We start from the raw sequence: 17,968 nt of genomic DNA, 5'->3' as shown, positions 1-17,968 counted from the left end.
TATTGGCCTCTCCAGGAGACCTCTGAATGTGGATGCCAACATTCCTTTCTACATGGTTTTTAAGTCTTTGGTTCCTTCAGCAACAAAGGTTAGTCTTAGCATCATTGCCTGCTCAGTGATCAGAAATGGAACTGTAAAAATAGGGAAAACATGGAAACTCAGAGATAGAGATTTTAAAAGATACATGCGGAGTGAATATTCAGGAGTCTGGAGAGCCTCATCCATCCACCCATCCATTCATCCATACAAGCAATAACTGATTGAGCTGAGCCCCTCCTATTTATCAGGCACTGCCTGTGCTCAGCGTTGGGGGTACACAAAGACGGAGGTGGAAGTCTAAAGGCAGAAATTGGAGGTAGTTACAGCAGTAGATGTGCCCTGAAAGGGCTCCCGCGAAGCTGGAACACATGGGTTGGACACGTCGGGGAGATTCATGGAGTGAACATGATGCATAGGTGACGGTGGACGAGAAACCTGCACATCATAGAGATGCCGAGACCTCCGCGCTTCCTAGAGAGGCCCGGAAGTGGAGCCAGGTGGCCGGTCTGACGGCTCCGGCGCCGAGCGCGGGCGGCGGCGATCGTGAGAGGCCTGGGTTGCCCGTCCTCGAGCAGACCCGGCGTCGCCGTCGTTTTCTGCCGCTGTGAGTGGGCCTGGGGAGGGAGGGCCGCTACTCCGCGGGGACCTGGGCCCGGACGGCGGGGGCGTTCAGGCTCGCACGCGCGTCGGGGCCCGCGGAGGGCGACCCTGCCCGTACCTGCGCCGGGTGGCAGCCCAGGTGGGACGAGCCCACTGGCTGCTGGTACGGGGCGCGGTCGTGAGTGATGATGACCTAAGTCCTCCCCTTTTTAGTTCTCTCGGATTCCAAGGAGCGGGGCTCAGCGTGGCTTTCTAGAATGTCGCGAAGGTCTCAAGCACAGGCTAGCTTCTGTTTTTCGTTTTCTTTTTTTTAAAGATATCCGGGCCCCAAGCTCAGAGCTTTCAACAAGCATCTGTATCGAGCTAGACTTGATTCTCATTTTAAATTTTCATCGCACTTTGGGGGTAAAGATTACCTTCTCTTGATGACAAATGATTCTGGTTTTCCATTTAAGTGGCCATGTAAGGTTACCATTTAAAATGAACGTATTTATTGTTAAAAGATAAGTAGTTTTAAATAAAACACAATAGGTAAGATATAGTATAAGATACCAGGTGTGACAGAAATTATGAACGTGGTAAGTGCACAACACTGCATTGTCCCAACCCAGCTGGGGACTCCTGCAGACCTGGCTTCAAGCCCTAGGTCCAGCTCAGCCACTGACACCCGCATAATTTGTGCACCAGTTTGTTTGTTTGTTTCTTTTTAAAAGATTTTTTCCAACTTTACTAGGACATAATTGACATATAACATTGTGTAATTTTAAGGTGTACAATGTGATGACTTGTTACGCCTATATATCGTGAAATAATAACCACAATAAGGTTAGTTAACATCTCCATCACCTCACAGAATTACAGTTTTTTTGTGTGTATGGTGAAAACTTTAAAGATGTACTCTTTTAGCAACTTTCAAGCATGTAATACAGTATCTTTAAATATGGTCCCCACGCTGTATGTTAGATCCCCAGAACTTAATTCTGTCTTATAACTGGACGCTTAGACCCTTTGACCAACATTTCCTCATTTCTCCCATCCCGCAGCCCCTGGCAACCACCATTCTACTCCCTGTTTCTAGAGTTCAGCTTTTTTAAGATTCTTTGTATAAATGATACCATGCAGTATTTGTCTTTGACTTATTTCACTTAGCATAGTGCCCTCAAGGTCCATTTGTGTTGTCACTAATGGTAGGATTTCCTTCCCTTTTCAATGGCTGAATAATATTTCATTGTGTGTGTATATATATATGTATATATGTATATACATATATACACACACACCACATTTCCTTTATCCGTTCATCCACTAATGGGCACTTAGGTTGTTTCTGTGACTTAGCAATTGTGAATAATGCTGCAATGAATATGGGGGTGCAGATACCTTTTCCAGATAGTGATTTCATTTACTTTGGATATATTTATGGGTAGGCAAGGTTCTTAACCTCTAAGCCTTTTCCTCATATCTGAAAAGCTGAGGATAATAACTACCTCGGAAGATTGTCCTGAGGCTTCAGTGGTAAACCTTAAAGCACCTAGCCCATAATTACTAATAAATGCAGCCCTAGTTGTTATTTTCACTTTAGCAAGGAGGAAACAGGATCAGAGAGGTTCAGTGACTTTGCCAGGGCCACACAGGGAATTGGTGGGAGAACCAAGTCTAGGACCCAGATTTTCTAATTTCTAACCTAGGAAGCTTAACCCTGCCTCCGAACTCTACCTCATGGGAGGGGATGGGGCGCCTCCTGCCTCCCCTCTGGAAATTGGAAGGACCCCTATCAGGTTGCAGAATATGTTAGCTGTTAAAGCCCCTCCAGGACTCAGGTCAGCACTGACTTGGCTGCTTCAGGTCAGGGACTCTGCACAGCCCCAAGTGCTTGTTGTGGTTGAGGCGTAAGCTGTGGAGTCAAATGCACCTGGGTTCCAGTAGGTACAGCTCCCTGCTCCCCCATCTACTAGCTGCAGTAAATGGGACTAACCAATTAGGACTCGCCTCAGAGGGTTGTTAGGAACATCAAGGGAAATGATTTGTGGAGGAGGCCTAGCACGATGCCTGGCGCGCAGTAAGTGCTTAGTAAATGACAGGTGACAGTACTTTGATATGTTGAAGTGGCAGGCATGCTGACCTAGAGGGGAGGAAACACAAGTGTATTACTTGCAGGTACAGCAGAAAAGGGCATTTGAAAAGTTTGCAGAGCATTCACTGCATTTGGATTTACCGGGTGTGTGATCCACCAAATACTCCTCGTTCCTGCAGACATTCCTGGGGAAATAGCCTAGGCTTGTATGGAGTTTATGTGGTAGTTTGGGAAGCAGGTGGGAAATACCAATTATAAAATTATGTAATTACTTTTATCATAAGCATCATGAATAATTGCAAGGATCTTTTGTGCAACAAATATCTAGGCAAAAGGAGTTTGAGTGGGTAGCTGGACGAGAAGATAAGGTGATGAGAATTAGCTTCCCTGCCCACCGTCAGTTGTTTTCAAAACTGTGTGTGCAAATACCACTGTTTGTCATGAGTATGTCAACTTTCCACTTAATGCTGTGCCCTTAGTTTTCTTCCCAAATGTGTTTGGCCTTTTAGGTTTTGCACCTCACATCCTTTTACCTGTATCAGGGTGACTCTCCTTATTGTTTCTAACTACTGCTTCATCTTTATGGCCTTGACTGCTTTGTATTAAACACAAATAACTTTCAGATCACATATGGAATTTGAACAGCACCATTTCTAAGCCCTCTAGTCTCAATATACTTTCCTGGTCTCAATACAGTAAGAACACAGTTACCTTTTGCCTCTGGTCAGTACTTGGGCACTAATTTAAAACACACCATCAAAGGATTAAACTACCTGGAGATATTTTTATCTTCCTTAAAGTAATACAGTAAACTTGTGTTTTTATGAAAGCCATCTTCAGTTCTGCTCTCTGTTCCGTACTCTAGTGTCACCTAGGTTTGTATATTGCATTATAATACCAGAGAGTTAGTCGCATCGTCCTCTTGAACCCTGGGGATGAAGGAACTGTGTGCATAAGTTAAGGTTCTTATTACTGATCCTTCGCATTTAATTAGGTCTTTGTAAATCCGAAGTACTCCTAGTCATTTTTTTTTTTAAACATCTTTATTGAAGTATAATTGCCTTACAATGGTGTGTTAGCTTCTGCTTTATAACAAAGTGAATCAGTTATACATATACAATATGTTCCCATTTCTCTTCCCTCTTGCATCTCCCTCCCTCCCACCCTCCCCATCCCACCCCTCTAGGTGGTCACAAAGCACCGAGCTGATCTCCCTGTGCTATGCGGCTGCTTCCCACTAGCTATCTATTTTACATTTGGTAGTGTATATATGTCCATGACACTCTCTTACCCTGTCACATCTCACCCCACCCCCTCCCCATATCCTCAAGTCCATTCTCTAGTAGGTCTGTGTCTTTATTCCCGTCTTGCCACTAGGTTCTTCATGGCCTTTTTTTTTTTTTTTTTCCTTAGATTCCGTATATATGTGTTAGCATACTGTATTTGTTTTTCTCTTTCTGACTTACTTCACTCTGTATGACAGACTCTAACTCCATCCACCTCATTACAAATACCTCCATTTCACTCCTAGTCATTTTTATGAGTTTCTTCTCATAATTTCCCTGTGAGATGTCAAGTTTATTACCCTCGTTCTATCTTAGTATTATCAAGGGGTCAGGCAGATTTTAAATTTCACTTTTTCTTGTTTGTAATTAAGATTCCTTTTTTTGGATCGTGTACTTAACCTTAACCTGTATCTGCTAAAATGATGGCTCAGATCAAATGTGACCCTCCCCCCCACCCAGAGGGAAGCAATTACTGAACAAAGCCACGTTTTGGAAGAGCCTTAAAGCACCTGAGATTATAAACACTGGTCTGAGTACCCAGCCCTAGAAGGAATCAGATGGAAACTAATAAAACAGAAGCCATGAAATATAAAAACTCAGGCAGCTGATCGAGAGAAGATTGTGTACACTGTCTTTCTCCCCACTGGCTTAGTGTTCATGCGAATTTCTTTTGGTTGCCTGCAAAATGTGTTTGCTGCGATTTTTCTGTGCTCGTTGACGCAGGGAACCAGGAAGGGAGGAGGTGGCCTCTGGGTGATACCGTTCGTTAATGGCTGGTCATCTGCGAACGTTGCAGGCTTCTTTCATTGCTGTTTGTCTTGCGAAATTATTACGTTTTCCTTACTCGCCACCACGCGTCTGACCCTGCAGATCAGGTCAGTTACACAAGTTCTTGCCCCAGATCATTCTGGAACGAGTTGGAAGGTAATGAGGAGTAGCATGAATAGGCCTGACAGGTACTCTGAAGCGTTGATAATTTGAACTTGTACATTCCTGGCGTGATTAATGTGCACATGAGCCATGACTGACCTGTGGTCTTATGACTGGACTGGAATGTGCAATTTTAAAAAACAAAGGACAGTGGAAGATTAGGAAGAATTTCTGTTGGAAACTTTTTAACTGGACTCTTGTTAAATGGAGGCCTTGTCCACTTTCTGATTTCCTTACAGAGGAATTCTTGTGGAGATGCTAAGAATATGTTAACCTTTTTTATCTGGCATCCTCTTGATGAAAACCCTGTTAACCAAACAGAGCATTTCTAAAACCCGTGTGTGCTGTTTTGGTTAATGACGTCACCTTCCTCAGACTTCACCTGGCCCCCGCCTGCTGCCGCCTCTTCATCCTAATTTCAGTTGAGCACCCTGGCATTTCACCCTCATCAGCCCTTGCCTAGACTCTTTCCTCCTCCAGGGAAAGCTTAATCTTTCACACGGACCAAAGTGAGCCCGATGTTCCGTAAACGTACAAAGACCCTCTGTCGTCTGTAGCAGCGGTCCTCAACCTTTTTGGCACCAGGGACCAGTTTCGCGGAAGACAGTTTTTCCACAGATTGGGGGCCGGGGGCGGGGGCAATGGTTAAGGCGGTAATGCGAGCGGTGGGGAGCGGCACATGAAGCTTCGCTCGCCCGCCCGCCGCTCACCTCCTGCCGTGCGGCCCGGTTCCTAACAGGCCGCGGACCGGTACTGGTCCACCAGTCCAGGGGTTGGGGACCCCTGGTCTATAGAATAGAGTTCAGGCTCCCCCGAAGGGGATGCCAAGCTGTCTCCAGGCCGACTCCAGCCACCCTTCCGCCCTGAATCACCAGCCACACACTTCGGCTTCAGTTTGCACGCCCCGTACCGGCTGCCCAACACAAGCCCCCCCTGTTGCCCTCCTGGTCATGGGTGCTGCCCCCAGCCTGTAGTAGCCCTCTGCCTAGCCCCAGCCTGCCTCCGTCCTCCGCTGGCTGCGGTCCGCTCCAGCGCCCGCTCTTCAGTGAGGCCTTCTCGGACCTGCCCTTCAGAATCAGTTTCTCCCCCCTCCCCTCGACCTCGGTGCTCCCACGGCACCTGGTTTATACCAACGTTACTGCAGTAATCTTGGTTTCTCCTTTTTGCCATGTACTTTAGGTATTTGCAAAAGCTTCTCTCCTCCAGCATAAGCTCCAGAATGCAGGAATTCTGTCTCATTTTGCTTTATGTCATTTTCATGCCAGAACTTTTCTTTTTAAGAGATAAGTTAAAATGGCAACATTGATTGGCATACATAATAACGACTCTTAGACACTGCAGTGCCCTGCATAATTTGTGCCCATCATCATTTTACTAAATTGCATGTATTATTTCACAGTGTTCAAAATCATCCATAAGTTCAACAAATACTTGTTGAGTATCTACTGTCTCCGAGGTTCTGGTGGGAACACGCCAGTGAGAAAGGCTGAAGGTCTCAGTTCTCATGGCACCTATGTTCTGTTGGAAGGAGATCGGTCGTCAAAAAGTAAACAAATAAATTTAGATAGTGAAATGTGCAATGGAGAAAACAAAGCATTTAGATAAGGGAGAGCTCTTCTAGAAGGGGTGATCAGAAACGCCTCTTTGCGTTGAGTAAGTAGCACTTGAGCAGACCTAAATATTGAGAAAGATGCAGCCAGGCGAAGATCTGGCGCAGAGGTGGTTCACACAGAGGTGAAACAAGAAGTGTGTGTAGACCTCAGGGCACAGATGAGCTTGGCATCTTCAAAAAAAGGAAAAAGTTCAGGTGGCTGGAGGGTAGAGTACCAATGGTGGAAGAGTGAGCTGAAGTCAGAGAAGGAGGTTGCCACCAGGTCGTGATGGTGACAGTAAGAGGTCTGGGTTGAAATGTCAGTGACTGACATCTTCTGTGTTTGGAAGCAGCATCTGTTAACAAAGTCACGTGATTACGTTAAATGATAGAATTGACTACAGCAAGTTTTATGGCTACTCCAAATCCAAGTGGGAGTGTTCTGCACTCAGAAAATAATAGAAACATAAGGTCACTGTTGGGTATATTAAAGGGATGCCGGGACGTTCATTCTTTACGGATTTTCTTGTAAGCACAACAATGGCAATTGCTTCGTCAAACCTTGGGACTCCGTCAGCCATCCTCCACATCATTTTGCTCAGTTTTCCTAATATTTCTCACTCTTCTGCATACCCTCAAGCCACTGAGACAGTCACTTGCTGAGTCTTGTCTTCAACTGTCACACCAACTGATTTCTGCATGAAGGATCTGATTAGCTTTCCTGGAACTCAGGTCTCCTTAGTATAGTTTTCCAGAAGAACCCAACAAACTTTTTGTAACCCTGTGCTTTTGAGAGACCTAATCATGGTATGTGGGAATGTAAGAGAAAAATCAAATCCCCAGACTCTAGAGCTTGAAGAAAGGGAAATTCAAGAAGTGACATCCTTGGAGCGCCTGCACTATGTCAGGCATTTTTCATACACTATCCCATTCGGTCTCCATAAGCCTGTGAGCTTATCATTAGCTCCGCTTTTTAGATGCAGCAACAGGCACAGAGGGATGAGCTTGTCCAAGTAATAGGGCTCTTGGTTGCTAGCAGTCTCCCTGACTAACCACACCACTGACTTGAGTGAGTGTGTATGTGTGTGTATGTATTCCCAATGCATTTGAGGACCTGCATGCCTCCTGTTCCATTTCTTCTTAAGTGGAAAGAGTTGAGTGGCCCACTTTTTGCTTGTTCTGTCTTGTTTTTGAGAGAAAGGGCTCTTGGAGCCTTGAGAAAATAATAAAAATATAAAATATAAAAATAATTATTATTTTAGCATAGAAGCGGAGGGAGGGAGAAGCAAGATCCCCATAGGTATTGAGCACATGCTGTACTTAGAAGATTTCCTGGGTGGGGGAACATGGTTTGCTACACAAAGGATGTTTTTGTCCCCCCCACCTTTTTTTTTTTACATATAGGGTTAATAAAACACCAGTATTTTTTTAAAATAAACTTATTTATTTATTTATTTATTTTTGGCTGCTTTGGGTCTTCGTTGCGGCACAGGGGCTTTCTCTAGTTGCGGCGAGCGGGGGCTACTCTTTCTTGCGGGGCACAGGCTTCTCATTGTGGTGGCTTCTCTTGTTGCAGAGCACGGGCTGTAGGCGCACGGGCTTCAGTAGTTGTGGCTCACGGGCTCAGTAGTTGTGGCTCACGGGCTCAGTAGTTGTGGCACACGGGCTAAGTAGTTGTGGCGCACGGGCTCAGTTACTCCACGGCATGTGGGATCTTCCCGGGCCAGGGCTTGAACCCACGTCCCCTGCATTAGCAGGAGGATTCTTAACCACGGCGCCACGAGGGTAGTCCCAAAACACCAGTATTAAACTGTGCTGTAGTGTGCTGTTTAAAAACAAAGATGTTGGAAATTGCTTTAAAGTTCTGTCCTGGATTTTTTTCTGGTGTGTGGGGAAAATGCCTCTCCCTACCAAATGTGAACGACTTCTTTTCAAAAAGGCTCTAATGTTTTCCGAGGATTCAGAATAATGCCTTACATTTGGAGAGTGCTTTGTGGTTTTCAAAGCACTCCCATGTACATTATCTTATTTAACCTTCACATTGACCTTGCCAGGCAGTCAGGGCAGATATTCCTGTTCCCATGATTCATAGGAAGAAATGTGAAGCCCAAGAAGTGAAAGGAGGGGGGTGGGGAGGAGTTGGTTAATGTCACAAAGCCATGACGGAACCCAGGTCTTAGCTTTTCTTTCTACTAGAGCGTATTGCCCTTTTGTTTTTGTTAACCCCAAATGAGGGACAATCACATTCGCATTTAGATCAGTAACAGTGATGCATACTACTTTCTTACAGGTCCAGTTACCTTTGACTGCCATATATGGATTCCCAAAAATCTCTGAAGGAAACAGTCCTCGTTACGGGAGGAGGTGGCTATTTTGGCTTCCGGTCAGTGCATCTGCAAAATATGTCCATGGAATTATTTTACTGGTAGTTGCTGGGAAAAGTATAGCTTTCGACTCACACTAATGCAGTGTAGACTCTTACTTGTTTGTATAGTGTTAAACCAGGAATGGACGGTGCTGCCCACGGCTCAGATACTGAAATGGAGAACTACAGGTACATTCTGCTTTAAGAGAAATTCTTTGTAAAGCCATTGAATTCGGGAGGGGAGATATGCACACCACCGAAAACAATTTAACATAATCGCTGTTGTTTCACAATTACATTATCATTCATAAATATTCTGAAGAATAGATGGTGGGTCTTAGAATGGGGGGTGGGGGAATGTAACATGTAGACATCACCGTCTTTGAAGATAAAGCCTCTCTCATTTCAATTTAAGTAAATGTGAAGATTCTCATTTTTGAATATTTGCATAAGTAAGACTTGTGTCAGTGAACATGTAAAGTGAGGAACTCAGGATAAGCCAAGAAGACTGGGAAAATTATTTTACACACTTTTCCTAGGCACGGCTTAATAGGGATTTGATCTAACTTTGAGTCTTGCTTGTTTCAGCCTAGGCTGTGCTCTGAACCAGAAGGGCGTCCGTGTGATTCTGTTTGACATAAGCAGCCCTGCTCACGCCATTCCAGAAGGAATCGAGTTTATACACGGAGACATCCGCCACCTCTCTGACATTGAGAAAGCCTTCCAGGATGTGGATGTCGCTTGTGTGTTCCATATTGCCTCTTACGGTATGTCAGGGCGCGAGCAACTGAATCGAAACCTGATTGAAGAAGTGAACGTGGCGGGCACAGACAACATCCTCCAGGCTTGCAGGAGGCGAGGGGTGCCAAGGTTAGTTTACACTAGCACCTTCAATGTCATCTTCGGAGGTCAAGTTATCAGAAATGGAGATGAATCTCTGCCTTACCTACCTCTTCACCTCCATCCTGATCACTACTCTCGGACCAAATCTGTTGCAGAGAAGAAGGTGCTGGAGGCCAATGGTACAGCCCTGGAAAGGAGTGATGGGGTCTTGAGAACCTGTGCTCTGAGGTCTGCTGGCATCTATGGGCCTGGAGAACAAAGGCACCTCCCCAGGATAGTAAGCTACATTGAGAAGGGCCTGTTCAAGTTTGTGTACGGAGACCCCAAGAGTCTGGTTGAATTTGTCCATGTGGATAACTTGGTGCAGGCTCACATTCTGGCTTCAGTGGCCCTGAAAGCTGACAAGGGCCACATTGCCTCTGGGCAGCCCTACTTCATCTCAGATGGCAGACCTGTGAACAACTTTGAGTTCTTCCGGCCTTTGGTTGAGGGCCTGGGCTACAAGTTCCCATCCATCCGCCTGCCCTTGACTCTCATCTACTACTTTGCTTTCCTAACCGAGACGGCCCACTTCATTCTGGGTCAACTGTACAACTTCCAGCCCTTCCTCACCCGCACCGAAGTTTACAAAACCGGCGTCACACATTACTTTAGCCTAGAGAAAGCCAAGAAGGAGCTAGGTTATGAGGCTCAGCCATTTGACCTCCAGGAAGCAGTAGAATGGTTTAAAGCCCATGGTCATGGCAGAAGTCCTGGAAGGCGTGACTCTGAGTGTCTTGTTTGGGATGGGCTGTTGGTCGTACTCTTGGTTATAGCGGTTCTTGCATGGCTGCCGCCTTCTGTGATTCTGTCAGTGTGAAGGAGGAGCTAGAAATAAGGAGCTGATCACACTTGCTGAGATGGTTTTCAAGAAACACAGGTTTGGGACTTGGTGGTGCAGTGGTAAAGAATCCGCCTGCCAATGCAGGGGACTTGGGTTCAAGCCCTGGTCCAGGAAGATCCCACATGCCACGGAGCAACTAAGCCCGTGTGCCACAACTACTGAGCCTGCACTCTAGAGCCCTCGAGCCACAACTGCTGAGCCCACATGCCACAACTACTGAAGTCCGTATGCCTAGAGCCCATGCTCCGCAACAGGAGAAGCCACCGCAGTGAGAAGCCTGCACACTGCAACAAAGAGCAGCCCCCGTTCGCTGCAACTAGAGAAAGCCTGCACGCAGCAACGAAGACCCAACGCAGCCAAAAATAAATAAATAAATTTATAAAAAAAAAAAAAAGAAACACAGGTTTGAAAAATAGACAGATAGATAGATACCTGGTGTCAGATTTTGGATCTCCAAATCGCTGCTTAAGAATAGATTCTTGGATTAAGTCTTCATTTCCTACCTCCTTGCACAAATCATGAAGCGAGAAATAGAAGCGAACGAGGGAAGAGATATGGGAACATATGTATATGTATAACTGATTCACTTTGTTATAAAGCAGAAACTAACACACCATTGTAAAGCAATTATACTCCAATAAAGATGTTAAAAAAAAAAAAAGTTTGAGATTTGGTTCCTTGGGTCCTTCTTCTGTCAATCAGTACAGTAGAAGTCATTCTGGAGCCATAGATCTAAACTTGCTTAGATGGGAAATGTCTTACTTGAATTTCTCAGAAGCCAAAAATGTACTTACTTCCGTTCCATACACTTGGCATCTGCTTCACGCGGGCTAAAACACACACTGATACGGGAACGGCAGAATGCTAACAGGCTTGAAAATGTGTGAAAAACACCAACTGGGCTACGTCCCTACCGCCCAAGCCTCTGAGGAGATGGTGGCCGTTGCAGGGGAGGCACTTGCTGTTCACGGCGTGCGTTTTGGGAATTAGCTTTTGCCCTTTGTGATATAAGGGTGTTATGCCTGTGTGACCACATGGTAATGTTGATGTTGACACAAATAGACCTTCCTCTTGCCTTGCAGGATTCTTTTGAGGGTTAAATTAGACAAGGCATATAAAGTGCCACTCAACACACTTAAGCCATTATTTTTATCAATACTGTTATTACGCATTCCTTGTGAGGGTTTTCTTCCTCAGGGTATTCTGTTTAGAGGGTGCTGTTGCGACTGACCTTTCTGGAATGCCTTTGTGGTGTGTCCTCAGAGTCTGTAACGAGTGTGTTTAAATATATTCAGTGTTTGTAAAGTTGTGGTCTCTGAGGAGAGGTTGAAGTCTAGGAAACAGCTAAAAAGCTGATGATTCACGAGGATGTTCAAGCTAATGATGCCATTTGCAATTAAAAAATAAAGCATAACTCTCAGGTAATAGAATGTTTTTCTTACTGGGAAGAATTTCGGTTCTCTGAAGGCCACTTCCAGTGAGGAATGTTCTGAACGATGGCGGCATTGTCTGTCCACCCCGGGGACTGCTGTGGCACACGTTCAAGTTGCACTGTTGCATGGGAACCAAAGTGGAAAGAAGACCCAGAGTCTTTACCCATTCCATGATTCCAGCTATGGAAAGGACAGTATTCACACATCTTAAGAAGGACAGATGGCTGTGGAAAGTCATGTTAGAGTTATCCTGAGAGTATTTGTAGGAGGAGGATGCTGGAGAAATAGGCCCTGGTGCCTGCCGCCTGGCTGTTTTGGGAAAAGTGCTCAACTTGATACCAGAAGACCTGCAACCATGAATATCTTGTGTGGCCTTAACCAAGTAGCTGAAGCCTCTGTAGGGCCTCAGTTGCCTCCTCTGGGAAATAGGAATGACTGTATTTGCCCTTTCTACACAGGGTTTGTTGTGCGCGTAAAATAAGACGCAACGAAAGTACTTCTAATATATAAATTGCAATGTGAATATGAGGTAGTGGTAGTGATTGTTTTTAGTAAAATATCTGTAGAGTCTTTTATATCATGAGATGCTTTTGCTTTTTAGTCTGAAGTTAAGTTGTCTGAGTACCTACAGCATATGTAACACTCCAGGTGCTAAAGGGTAGGTTTCTCTGCCCTTTACAGACTTACGGTCCGGTAATGACATGGTGTGTCCATACGCAAAGGTGACTGAGAAACCAGGTAAGTACAGGAAAACATTGATCCGTTGTTATTGAGAGGTCTCACAGACTTTCAAAACATGTTTTTAATGAAGTCCTTCAAAAGAATGATAGACGTTTCTCAGTTTTCTTAAACCAGGTATACTGAGCACGGGGAGGGGGTGGTGTTTCTTGTTTTGTTTTTGTTTTGCACAATCAAGGTGTCTAAATGAAATTCAGGATTGATGAGTGGGCTTTATTGTCATCCAGGTATGAGACATTTGGCCTTTCTGCAATCTTTGACACAGTTGTCCGCTCTCTCCTTGAAACACAGTTCCTTTACTTTTCATGCACTTGAACTCTTTTGGCCTTTCTCCTTGTGTTAATTATTTATTGCTCCATAACAAATCACCCCAAGACATATCTTAAAATAACAAACATTACCTCTTAGTTTCTGTGGGTCAGGTATTTGGGTGTGGCCTACCTGGGTAAGCTTTTGCTTATGGTCTCATGAGGGTCACCTCATGATGTCAGCTGGTGCTGCAGTCATCAGAAAGCTCGACTGAAGCTAGAGGATCCACTTCCAGGATCATCCCCGTGACGGTGGGCAGGAGACCTCAGTTCCTCACCACGTGAGCATCTCTGTTGGACTGCTTGAATGTCCTCATGGCACAGCAGCTGGCTTCCCCCAGAGCAGGTGATTCAAGAATGCAAGGTGGAAGCTGCAGTGTCTTTCATGACTTATCCTCAGAAGTCACACACTGCACTCCACAATATACACAGTTCCCACAGGTCAATCCTTTTCAGTGTGGGGGGGAGCTACCCAAAGGTATGACTACCAGAAGGAAGGGGAGTGTTGGGGGCCATCTTGGAGGCTGGCCTGCACCCTCTGACTCATCCTTCCTTTTCCAGGAAAGGTAGCCCATATCTACAGCTACATAGTTTTCTCAGCCTGCTTCCAACCAGTAGAATTTGGGGCGTCCAAAGGCCTCTTTGCCTTTTGTACTGTATCCCTGTCAGTCCTAATTATTCTGAACACTATGTGTCTCCTCTGAGTCTTAACTGCAGTTCACTCCATTAGGCAAAAGCCATACCCACAAATTTCTTTGAGATACATTCTTCTCTACTTGGGGTTTCTGCTCAGACTGCTGAGGGACAAGTGCCCTTAAGCTTCTTAGAAGCCTTGCTATTTGAACAGCCCTCTGAGGCACCCCCTTAGGTCTCTCTCGGGTCTTAAAAGATTTTAGCTACAACCTTGGTCGTGCACTGTCATTTCCATAATATATGGGCTACACAGGTTAGCCCTACTCCACATGGGAGGAGACTCAAGGACATGAATACCGGGAGGTGGGGATCGTTGGAGGCCATGTGGGAGTGTGCCACCACATTCCTTCATCTCACCAGTTTTCCCATCTCCTCCACACCAGTTTTACATGGTAGATTTCTTCATTGCTCAGTGCTAGGCCCTCTGCTAACACCAAAGTTTCTCCCTAAGTGATCTAGTTCAAGCCCCTGGTGTTAATTTCCATCTCTATTCTAAATATATACTACTAAATTTATAGTTCCAGCCCAGACGATTTTTCTCAGCTCCAGACCCACCCATCCAACCACGTCTGCATCTCTGCCTGGATATTTCACAAGCACCTTTCAGTCAACATATCCAAAATGGAATTCACAATCCCTCCAAATTCTTACAGGGTTCCTTTCCTTAACAGATGTTACCAGTGTTGAGTTTCTCATGCCAGAAATCTGGGATAATCTTTGACCCCTGCCTCCCGTTAACTTGACACACCTAATCCACATTTAGCCCTTGATCTTACTTTCTGCTCGTGCCCAGTGTACAGGTGTTACTTCTCTCCCTTAGGCTCCAGCAATAGCCTCTTTTCTCTTCCATCTGCATCCACTTCTGCGTCCCTCCGATCCATTCTCCACATACCAAGCAGAGTGGTCCTATAAAGATGTAAATCTACGTCACTTCCCTGCTCAAAACTCTCTGTAGGTTTAGGTTGAGAATCGTCACTGTAACCCAAGAGACTTTGCCTGATCTGACCCCCGCCTACTGCTCCCTGCTCATCTCACACTGTGCTGCCTTCTCTGCCCAGCTACGCTGGCATCTTGCAGGTTCTTAAGTTCCAAGCTTCTCAACACCCCCTGCCCCACTTATTGACCTTATAATGTTTATTTCATATCTCAGCTTAATTTTCTTCTGGAGGCCTTCCATGATCCTAACAATTTAGGCTTGGTCCTCCTGCTACAAGCTCTCATAACACCCTGCTTTTCTTTTATAGCCTTTATCACAACTGTAATAGTTTGAGTAATCATTTGTGGAATGCCTGTAAACTCCACGAGGGCAGGAACTTCATCTTGCTTGCTATTGTACCCCTAATGCCTAGTACAGTACAGGAATTCAATAAGTATTTGTTGAATTAATGCTATTTTTCTTTCTAAGGGTCACTACCCCTTTCTGTCGCGTACATAACTGTTTCTAATCTCTTGAAGACTGGGAAAATATCCAACCTATTAGAATTGTGTGTTGACTAAGTCAAGACTAGATGAAGTCTAATAAATAAGTAATGTTATTCTCCATATGATATGGTGGCGCTCCCTCCATATCTGAGCCAAAACTGACCACTTTAAAGAACTCAATCTATTATCTGAAAGGCAACTGCTTTCCTTTCTAAGGTCAGCAGATACTGCAGTTGAGGAATTCCATTCTAGGGTTCCTGACTTCCCTCCCCTTTCCTCAAGCGTGGGTGGAATCCCTAAACTTGCATAGAGCCATGAAATGATGCCCACGCTGTGTGTACGGAGGCTCTCCTAGACGCCTGGGCATAAGCCACCCAGCACTGCCACCCCAACCTCTGCTTCCAAGGAGTGGGTGGGCAGTTATGGTAAGCCTGTTGGAGGATCACACCGTGTGACAAAGACTCCTGTCATGGAACCCAAAGGTAATGCCAAAAGTGCCCGTGTCTGCAAAAAGGAAGAGGGGCCTAGTACGCCTGTTCAAGTACTTGATTTCCTTGGTGCTGCTCCCGTCATGGGTGGCAGAGGGTGCCCTGTTAACGAATTGTAGCAGTTACCAAAGGGCCAAATGACTAATTCTGACACCAAATTACCTAGGCTATAGTATTTCTCAAGCCTACAGAGTAGGCCCAGGGATTCTTTTCAAGAGGTTTAATTTTCCTAAATCACTTAACACGGTGATTGTAAGAAAGCCAGTATTGCTTTGTCATAGATTTAATTGGTTTACTAACAATTCTTGGGGCAACTTCTACCTTGTATTCCTTCCAAATCTCCAGCAGTTCGCCTAGCCTTACAGATACGTTAGAAGAAAGAGCCTGCAGAATTCTACCCCCCTCCTCGCACCACCCTCAACCCAGCTGTGCACCCTGGAGCTAATGCCCCCCCCTGTTAGCCGGCACTGGCAGCTCACACCAGCAGTTCGTGTCTTTTTAAAACTGCCACTGTTTGCTAGCATCCCTTGCTGTGGCAGATGACACCCGACTCCCCTTTTCGAAGCGAGAAACCCATTTCCAGCCCTTCTGTAGGGCTGACCTCCACGTGCAAGGCCTGGCCAATCAGAAGGCTGTCATCCTTCTGACCGCAGTCATTGGGCCAAAGTGGGCCAATGAGCGTCCTCCTCTCAACTTTTCTCCGAGAGCTCTGGAAGGAAGCTCTCTTTGCGGAGGTTGCTTCTGTGGGGTGGGTAGGCTTTGGGGCTGCCACAGACTGGCCTACCCCGAAGGAGAGACTGAATTCCGATAATGTTTGGGCTCCTGGCTCCCAGCTGTGAATTAAGTACAGCCGGACCAAGAAACGGAGAGAGAGGAGGTCCTTGAAGACGTCACTGCGGCTCTGCCACCCACCCGTGCCCAAGGCTAACTTCATCCTGGATCATGCTGTCATGTGAGTCTCAGTATATTTTGTTTTCTGCTTAGTCTTTTGAGTTGGGTTTTTCTCCATGAATTGGAAAAGGTCTTGGCTTACAGTCTCCACAGCCCACTCCTGGGCACAGGTGAACATACTCTGTGGTTTCCAAAGACACTCCATTCTCCTGTGGGCCCTCTTCCTTACAAAGGGGGCCTCTTTTAGCTCCTGGGGAACTGAACATTTGCTGGAGTTCTTCCAGAACGGAATAATTTCCTTTTCTAGAATCGTGTATGTTTGGGCTGGGCCCGTGTTGAAGTAGTCTTGTTCAACCTCTCTTGTTCTACGATAAGAAAATTATTTGACAAAGTAGTTCCTCGGAATTTTGGCGTCCTGCGAGCGCAGGGGCCGTGTCTGTTTTGTTGAGTTCTTTATTCAGAGAACATGTTCCGTCATCGATCCAATAAATGCTTGTTGATTGGCTGAATGCATTTATCAGCCAGGTGACCTCACCTGAGATTACGACTCTGATATCCCAGTTATTCCTTCCTTTAAACCTGTAGCTCCCACCCCTACCTGAAAATGAGAACACTGGAGGCCCAAGTTTAAAAATACAGACAGTATTCCATACAGTATTATTAACCACAGTCATCATGCTGTATATTAAATATAAGTCTCTAGATTTATTTCTGAGGCTCTCATGACATAAAAAGCTAACTACGCGAGGAGAAATGGTAATTAGCTTGACTGTAGTAATCATTTCACTTTGTATATGTATATCAAGTCATCATGTTTTACACCTTAAATATATACAATTTTCATTAAAAAAAAGAAAAGAAAATACAGGCTCCAGAGGAGTGATGTCATGCAGAATAGGAGAGTGGGAAGCTCTAGGGTCAGTCCTTTCACCAAAACAACCAATAAACTGGGCGGAAATGATCAGAACCAACAATTGCAGAACCCTTATGTATACTTTAACACACACACAAGAAAATATATATATGCATATAAATATGCAAAGTCTGAACTCTTCCCCTGGTGGTTCTGGTTCAGGTCTGTGTGTGTTGGGACTCTGCACTCCAGGTGTTTCTTATCTTCCAACAAGGAGGTGGAAAATGCTGCCAGATAACAAACACGTGCTCCCTTTGCAAGACGCTAAGTGAGCGGCTCCCGAATTCTCATTGCTCTTCCCCTTCCAGTGCTTTGCTACAGCAAGTGCTCAGCACACCTTTGCTGAATGAATGGAGGGGGAGATGGGGCTCACAAAAGGACCTTAGACTCAGGTGGCCTCCTGCGTCCTCTTTTCAACAACAGGCCCAGTTGTTTGTTGACTGACAAGCACACTACTTCTCAGTGCTGACT

General features: G+C 45.4%; 1 protein-coding gene across 3 annotated transcripts; it reads left to right on the top strand.

Moving 5' to 3' along the window:
* Window positions 1-521: 521 nt before the first annotated feature.
* On the top strand, window positions 522-10,758 carry SDR42E1 (short chain dehydrogenase/reductase family 42E, member 1). Of its 3 annotated transcripts, none has more exons than XM_036834049.1 (3): window positions 522-643; window positions 8,811-8,903; window positions 9,474-10,758. In XM_036834049.1, the coding sequence occupies exons 2-3, from the start codon at window positions 8,836-8,838 to the stop codon at window positions 10,585-10,587; spliced, it is 1,182 nt and encodes a 393-aa protein (XP_036689944.1). In that variant the 5' UTR covers window positions 522-643; window positions 8,811-8,835; the 3' UTR covers window positions 10,588-10,758. The 3 variants fall into 3 exon arrangements, with proteins under 3 accessions (XP_036689944.1, XP_036689943.1, XP_036689946.1); XM_036834048.1 differs by having other exon boundaries at window positions 554-643; window positions 8,811-9,074; window positions 9,479-10,758; XM_036834051.1 differs by having other exon boundaries at window positions 554-643; window positions 8,811-9,074.
* The last annotated feature ends 7,210 nt before the right edge of the window (window positions 10,759-17,968 follow it).

The sequence above is a fragment of the Balaenoptera musculus genome, chromosome 19, assembly GCF_009873245.2.
Source record: "Balaenoptera musculus isolate JJ_BM4_2016_0621 chromosome 19, mBalMus1.pri.v3, whole genome shotgun sequence".
Taxonomy (NCBI): domain Eukaryota; kingdom Metazoa; phylum Chordata; class Mammalia; order Artiodactyla; family Balaenopteridae; genus Balaenoptera; species Balaenoptera musculus.
This window is presented reverse-complemented; position numbering and strand designations above follow the sequence as displayed.

What these genes read in the sequence shown, in the direction of transcription:
- SDR42E1 (XM_036834048.1), top strand. Translation starts at nt 8,984, where the DNA reads ATGCAGTGTAGACTCTTACTTGTTTGTATAGTGTTAAACCAGGAATGG. An exon ending in ACTGAAATGGAGAACTACAG is followed by an intron (nt 9,075 to 9,478) that starts GTACATTCTGCT and finishes GTTTCAGCCTAG; the next exon opens with GCTGTGCTCTGAACCAGAAG.